General features: G+C 46.4%; 3 protein-coding genes across 3 annotated transcripts; 2 read left to right on the top strand and 1 right to left on the bottom strand.

Annotated features, from left to right (window-relative positions):
* Positions 1-760: 760 nt before the first annotated feature.
* Positions 761-1,960, bottom strand: LOC111066595. The gene is made up of 2 exons (XM_022355326.2): positions 1,812-1,960; positions 761-1,662 (listed from the first exon to the last, which is right to left on the bottom strand). Exon 2 carries the CDS (start codon positions 1,634-1,636, stop codon positions 1,217-1,219), a length of 420 nt encoding a protein of 139 aa, XP_022211018.2. The 5' UTR covers positions 1,637-1,662; positions 1,812-1,960; the 3' UTR covers positions 761-1,216.
* Positions 1,961-2,600: 640 nt separating this feature from the next.
* Positions 2,601-5,105, top strand: LOC111066609 (RING finger protein 37). The gene is made up of 2 exons (XM_022355344.2): positions 2,601-3,688; positions 3,748-5,105. The coding sequence occupies exons 1-2, from the start codon at positions 2,978-2,980 to the stop codon at positions 4,528-4,530; spliced, it is 1,494 nt and encodes a 497-aa protein (XP_022211036.1). The 5' UTR covers positions 2,601-2,977; the 3' UTR covers positions 4,531-5,105.
* A 222-nt stretch (positions 5,106-5,327) lies between these two features.
* Positions 5,328-6,181, top strand: LOC111066610 (cecropin-C). Its single transcript, XM_022355345.2, has 2 exons — positions 5,328-5,872; positions 5,932-6,181. Exons 1-2 carry the CDS (start codon positions 5,774-5,776, stop codon positions 6,001-6,003), a joined length of 171 nt encoding a protein of 56 aa, XP_022211037.2. The 5' UTR covers positions 5,328-5,773; the 3' UTR covers positions 6,004-6,181.
* The last annotated feature ends 1,054 nt before the right edge of the window (positions 6,182-7,235 follow it).

The following is a 7,235-nucleotide window of genomic DNA, read 5'->3' as shown; positions in this document are numbered from 1 at the left end:
AGTTTAACAAGCCCTGAAGGCATAGCGACATATCTCCTGGCGACATATCTCCTGGCAGGCTCTAGCGACATATCTCCTGCTGAAAAACGTATGCCAGGAGATATGTCCCCCGTTAATTACATATGTAAATATATTCTGGGGTGAGGTGATTGGGGTGTTGCGGATTGGGATTACGATTGAAATTTTGGATCAGGATTGCAGTTTAATGTGACGTTGAAGACGGTGTCTTCCGAAAGGAGAAGCTATTCGAGGCATTCGTATCCTTGCTGGCCAGTGATAAGCGGAGTTATGCCCGTCCGCAGAGACCTGTGACGAGTTGATAAAACTGTCCTTCTGACCCTCGAGGTGTATCTCCTCCTATATCTCCGCTTAATTACGCTGTGCTGCGTTTATTAGCGCCACAGTGCGCTCTAGTCGCTCGACCGCTCTCTCTCACTCTCTCTCTAGCTCTCTTTGCAACACGCGAAACCCTGAAATGGCAGTCGGCAGACTCATAAGACTCTGGATTATCATAGATTACAGGAGCAGCCGCGAGCCAACTCATTCATTGTTTTCACTGTCATCCCAACACTGTATAAGCAAACCCGGCAGACATACTCGTAGAACCTGCCAGTCATCATCAGATTGCAAAGTCGACCAGCCAGTTTATAGGGCACCTATTATTTCCTTCATTCTGATAAAAATCATTTCTCCTTCTTTTTTTCTCCACCATAAGCCGAAAATTGTGTTCCTTCCTATGAAAAATATATACATTTTCCCAAATAAACACATTTTTTATTTTCAGGGAGATTATATTAAGTACAAATCTCACAACAACGCAATGATTATATTAATGAAATAAATACAGGCGTGGAAAATTATGACGATAGTGTGACATCTCAAGAGTCAGCTCCTCAAAACGCGCCACAATGCGACCACCAGTAGCAATGGCGGGGAGCTCCTGCTGCATCAGGAGATGGTTGGCTTTGTCGTCGTAGCGCCGGCGTCCTTCACTTGCTTGACCATCTAAGTAAACTTATCCTGCTCGCAGTAGCGCAGCGCCCCGTAGTCCTCGGTAGAGGTGACTTCCAACTTATGCTGGAGGGCTCTAACAGGTAGGCTTCACATTTCTGCACTCCTTGGGCATTTACAAGTGGCTAAGAGTATTGTCCTGATGCTCTTGACCATGCTCTTGTCCAGATCCTTGAGTCCGGGACAGTTTTCACAGTCGTCTGTGTCAACTCCTCCTTATTTCTGTTTCTTCTGGTAGAAGATGGTTCTGGTAAAAGATGGCCATGTAAGTGCCGTTCTCCGGCAGGCACTTGTCAATGGCCTCGTCGTACTTGCCATTGCGATAGCAATTGTTGCCCCCGTTCTGGTAGCTGTTTGCCTCCTTAAGGGGAGACAGTTTCTCGCCCAGCTCGGCAGATTTCTGCTTACGTTCCAGTTCCTTGTCCGGCGCTGTTCCGTCAATGGATGTCGCTTGCTTCTCGATTTTCCCCTTGGACCGTTTAGTTTCTTCGCCCTTAGACTCGCCGACAGGCGTGTCGTTCATCCGTCTGACCACATAAGTGCCCAGGCCGATGCCTAGGGGCGTGCCAATAAATAACGCAATCTGCCATTTGCTCAACTTTATTGAGCTAAAGTTGAGGGCCATTCTGATGAAGTATGTCTTATGTTGGGCTGCAAGTAAATAATACAAAGAAATTGTGTAATAGTCCGTTTGCTTATCAACCAGCACGGGCCGGACTGGGCTCCGCTCCCGCTAAATGCTGGTGGGCCCTAACCACTCAAACCCATTGATTTTTTCACCACCACGGCACAGTACTTACTGTTTAGCGAACTTTACACTGAGGTCAATTTAGCAACTATTAGTTGCCTTTCAGGATTAAAGGATTTTACAAGGAAATTGTTTACCAGGTGATCTATTATTATGTACAAAAAACAATAAATATATCCACTTTTTAATTGTAAAAAATTTGTGTGCCTATCGATAAAATATACCGCCCTTACCCTCAGAAATATACCGAATTATACCTTGACATTATCAAAATATACCGTAAATATACTGACGGACAGCACAATTCCTGATATTTCTCGGTTTTTATATTCGGTTTATTATTGCTAGCTAGTTAGCCCTCTCAGCCCTAAAAAAAATAATTTTATCTAATTCATCAATAAATTTGGTACAGATTGGCTAGTTTTCAGAACTGTTTTCACTGTCAACTCCTCTTTAGCGTCCTATGTTCGCACGGGCCTCTATATTTCTCATGCATGCATTATAATATAATGATTATATACTATTAAAACACACAAAAATATTTTTAGCGATAGACTTTCACGGTTCCCCTTAACGTTTCACAGCACTGAACGATTATTTTAAATTTGAAAATCGCGGCCTCATGACTCACAAAATGTAAGGCTATAATAAGTGAACTAATGGAATTTGAAAGCAAATATTAAAACATATGTTAGTACATATTATAATAATGCGTATTAATACTTTAAAAGGCGCGGGCCAAGCTAATTTTAAAACGGCTGTGCACATGCACATGACTACAATCGGTGCCCGTTCTCCGATAGTTGGCAAACAAAAAATATATCAGGTCGATACTATCGATAGTGGTATCTCTGTACACTACGCACATTTTCAATTCATTTAATTTAATTTTATAAATATTGCAAAAGGCGGTAATTGTCAAGTGCGTAATACGATGCTAGCTCAAGCGCTTTCCAGCATCAAGGATCGAGATTTGTGAGCGCACTGCCTTTTCATGCTTGGACTGTGATTACGCCAGCAGCAGCAACGCTACAGACAGTCGGGTGGCTGTCGCTGAGACGCAGAGCAGAAGCAGAGGCAGTGACGCCATTTTCTGTGCGAATAAAGAGCAGGTGGGGCCACACCACACAACACCACTGAGACGAGACACGAGCTGTGCTGGCTCGTGACCAACTGGAGCGTTTGAGATTAGAGCACACTCGAGAGGAGAGGATAGGCATGAGCAGCCTAATAAACTTCCTCAACCCCAAACTGAAGCCTTCCGTGGAATGCGAGGCCGTGTGCGAGGACGGCTACACGGCGGACAACCTGATAGCTAGCGATAGGGAGCAGCTGGAGCGGGGTTTCATGTGTTTTGCGGTCTGCAAGCCGCCCGTCGAAATAGTCTTTGACCTTCCCAAAGCCATCGACATGAAGGTCATTAAGCTGTGGCACACCTCCGGCGCCTTTCGCTCCACGGCCTTCGAGGTTCACAGCAAGTACGACGGAATCTGGGAGCGCGTGGCCAACGTCCGCGACCTATCCAAGGGCGTCGACTCGGTCACCTTCTGCTACCAGAGCGACTACAATTCCCGCAGTAGCGCGGCTGCTACCCAGCATCAGAGCGAGAAGGTGTTCTTCTTCAAGACGGCCCACAAAATACTGGCCAACACGAACAGCGTGAAGGTCGTAATCCGCGCCACGGAGCGCTGTCCCCCGGTGCTCCGCAAGATTCAGATCTGGGGCCTGCCCGCCCGCTCCCTGGACAAGGGCGACCGCGAGCTGATGAAGACCATCTGGAGCGAGATTAGCGATCCGTTCGGGCAGCGGGACCAGGCACACCACTCAGTTGGACAACGGTCCCCCTCTCGCAACATACCTGAGCTGCGCGAGCAGTCGACGTTGTCGTTACCCGAAGAGTTCCTCGACTCCATCACCTGGGAGCTAATGGTGAGACTCGGTGTTTTGAAATCCCCGTAGTGTTGCTCACGGGTTTCCTTTGATTTCAGATCTTTCCCACGGTGCTGCCCTCCGGCAAGGTGGTCGACCAGTCCACTATTGACAAGCACGCTGTGGAGGAGGGCAAATGGGGCCGCCAGCCCTGCGATCCCTTTACAGGACTCGAATATACCCCACAGCGCAAAGCAGTAATGAACCTCGCACTCAAGGCGCGCATCGAAAAGTTCCTAATGGAGAACTCGGAGCACTTTAAGACAGTGCCCCGCTCGCTGGGCAGTTCAAGAATGCGCCGCCGCCACGCCTCCCAGTACGCCAGCAGCATGTGCCAGCCGGGACAGTGTAGCTTCGCCGCCGGGACCTACTCCTCGCTCTCTAGCGCGTACAAGCAGCAGCAGCGCAAGACCAAATCCACAGTCACCTTCACGGCCACCTCATCTACTGCAGCTTTCCTAGGCCAGTCCCCCGCCTCGCCGCCGGCTGCGAAGCGGGCCAGACACAGCCACCACTCGGCCAGTGCCACCGTCACGGCCAGCAGCGTTCACCAGTCGCTTGCAGCCGCATCTACCTCGACGACAGGTCCGTCTTCCATCGACCAGGCCCTCCAGCAGGCTCTGCAGAAGATCACTCGCTTCACCCAGGTCGGATCCGTTGCAGGATCTGGAACACCGCCCCGCTGCATCAACTGCCGCAGCAGTCAGTTCGGCTATGAGATCCGCACCTGTCACCATCTGGTCTGTCGCGAGTGCCTCGTCCTGCTGTCGTCGACCCAGCAGTGCGTGTGCAAGGTCAGCTTCCGGGGGGCGGACGTCGAGCGATACCACAAACTGCCGTAGTGCCGTAGTGCCGTAGTGGATGAATATGGACCCCTTTTCGTAGTCGTACCGTAGTTTACTGCTTCGATCTAAGTTCGTTTGTAAGTGCTTTTGTTGCCAATCCGGGAACTGCAGCCTTAAGCTGGGACCGTTTCTCCAATCTGTAATATCAATAATTTCCTTTTTAGCGATTTCCTCTCCAGTCGTCAGGTCCTCATTGTTCAGTTTGTAAGTGAATCGCTTAAGCAGCGTGGCCTCAATCTACGATTAGTTATATTCATATCAGACTCGATTTTAGGAGGGGAGGTGAAAGTAGCGGACTAGAGATTCAAATTCAAGCCAAAATGTGTACACTCGAGCTGGTGCGGCATCTACCACCATGCCACGGGTCGATTGGCGTTCCCAATTTCAGTATGTATCAGTGTCAGGTCACTTTTAGTCATAGAACAGATTAGCGTATAAAGCACGCATAGTTTTTGTAGACCGTTTATACAATCCTCTAAAAGACAGGATATTCAGCGCGTGGTTTATATATTCATACCTATTTCATAGAATAAAGAACAATAAAAATTAAATCGATTGTAATCAATTAAATATTCCCATTGGAGTTTACGTGTAAAAAGGTTTTGGTCCAAATGCATTTTTCTCCACAAGAACGCGTTGGCCAGTACATTCGGGATGCCACCATCCAGGGACTAGGTATTGCTCAACAAGCAGCCAATGTGGCAGCCACAGCTAGACCCTGAAGTTTGTCTACAAATTACGCGCACCTAATTAAAAATTATTTAATTTATTTTATCAAAGTGACCTTTTATAATGACCTAAGTAAATAAACACATTTTAAATTGAAGCTATCGATAAATAGATTACCAATTTAAACGTTTTTGAATTTCGCTTATCGTTTGATTGAGTTGCCGTTAATTCCTCAGCACTTTTGTGCCAACCTTTTGCCGCACGCATAAATAAATATGTACATACTCGTATGTACATGTACATCCAACTAAATCGGAGCTGGGATCCCAAAAGCTTTCTACGATCGAGCTGCCTAAGGGGATTCCAATCTGATCCAATCTTGTAATTTTGTTCGATAGAAAATCCCCGACTGCAGGTTTTCAGCATCTCTTAGGGCTTCTTGACTGCAGGCACTATAAAAGCTGCCTCTCGTGGTAGTTAGTTCATCAGTCGCACAGCTCTCCCAGCAACATCAACAGCATCAGGAACATTTGCTTTTATATTTTTTTTATTTTTCTCCAAGAATTTCATCATGAACTTCTACAAGATCTTCTTCTTTGTTTCTCTGATCTTGGCCATCAGCGTGGGACAGTCGGAGGCCGGTTGGCTGAGGAAGCTGGGAAAGAGACTTGTAAGTCTAAAACCAGATCAATAATTCATATTTAAGCTAATAGATATCATTCGCCTCAGGAACGCGTTGGCCAGCACACCCGAGATGCCACTATTCAGGCCGCCAATGTGGCAGCGACAGCCCGAGGATGAAGAGACCCTTAGAGACCAACAGTCTGACTATAAAAATTTAATTTATTTTCATAAACTTAATTCCTTGGGTAATTCTTAAGTAAATGTAAAATCTTTAAATGAAACTCACTTAAATGTTTCATGATATACATAAACGTACTTGAATCATAATACTATGATTCCATTAATGAATGTAATTTCTCGCGGGTGAATTTAATCCCACCACTTCCATCTAGAAACCCTCGCATACACTGAAGTAGATCGATGCCGCTGATGCCGCGTCGCGAATATTTAAGTTTGATGGATCGCCTGATCGGCCAATTGCGCACGTTCCGGGGAAAGTGGGGAACTTGCAGTTCATCAATGCGATCCCAGCTGTGGTTTTTTTATCAGCGCGTCTCTGCTCTCTCAATAACAGTTCTGGGGCCTTGGGCCCGCATCTGGTGATTCCCAGTCGCGAATCGGAACTGTCTGCAATTTATCGCTTCACAATCAGCTCAGCACGGGCAAGATGTTCAAACATTGACACATCCAGCCATTCTCTCCAGGTAGACTGGTAATTATCTTTATGCTAAATAAGTGGGGGGATGCCAGACAATGCAGGTTTGTCTTAGTCATCTGGATTCTAGATGATGATTCCCTGCCCTTGGAAAGCATTTATTTAATTTATTCTTTTTCTATGTATTCGAACTTTTCCCTTGCTTTGTTTAGCTCGATTTAAGAATTCTCTCCAAGTTCTCTTTTACAATTGAAGTTTACTGGGTTTCTGGGACTCCTCTCCGACTTGAGTATATTCAGGAACCAGTTGCGGTATTTACTGACTCACATGCGCTGCTGTGGACTTGCAACTTGTTTAAGGACAAGCCGTGTCAGTTATGACACAGAACTTTCGTTCCATCCCACTTCCATTGTGTCTCCTCCTTGTGGCAAGTCTCCTGCCACTTGTAGCTATCACTCAGCGGTTAATTCGAGCGATTTTATTTACATTTTGTAAGGCAACAGGACCGGAAAGGAGAATCAGAAGCAGCTGTAGCAGTAGCAAAGTCTGTTCTGTGGCATGAGAGTGGAAGGCAAAGTCAAGGCCCATGATGAATAAAGCGTTTTTACTTGTTAAGGAAATTAGTGGCATATCCTGACAAGGCGCATATTATTCTACCCCCAGCTGTCTCTGGTTTTCTGTGTTTGTGTGTGTGTTGTTTATGCCTGGCTTACTTATTTAATTCATTTGTTGTCTTTGCTTTAATTCTTTTCTC

Source organism: Drosophila obscura, unplaced genomic scaffold (genome assembly GCF_018151105.1).
Source record: "Drosophila obscura isolate BZ-5 IFL unplaced genomic scaffold, ASM1815110v1 contig_150, whole genome shotgun sequence".
In the NCBI taxonomy this organism is placed as follows: Eukaryota; Metazoa; Arthropoda; class Insecta; order Diptera; family Drosophilidae; genus Drosophila; species Drosophila obscura.
This window is presented reverse-complemented; position numbering and strand designations above follow the sequence as displayed.

Excerpts from the sequence above, each read along its gene's own strand:
- LOC111066595 (XM_022355326.2), bottom strand. The coding sequence starts at position 1,636 with ATGGCCCTCAACTTTAGCTCAATAAAGTTGAGCAAATGGCAGATTGCG.
- LOC111066609 (XM_022355344.2), top strand. The coding sequence starts at position 2,978 with ATGAGCAGCCTAATAAACTTCCTCAACCCCAAACTGAAGCCTTCCGTG. Across the intron at positions 3,689-3,747 it reads CCATCACCTGGGAGCTAATG|ATCTTTCCCACGGTGCTGCC; the intron begins GTGAGACTCGGT and ends CTTTGATTTCAG.
- LOC111066610 (XM_022355345.2), top strand. The coding sequence starts at position 5,774 with ATGAACTTCTACAAGATCTTCTTCTTTGTTTCTCTGATCTTGGCCATC. Across the intron at positions 5,873-5,931 it reads GGAAGCTGGGAAAGAGACTT|GAACGCGTTGGCCAGCACAC; the intron begins GTAAGTCTAAAA and ends CATTCGCCTCAG.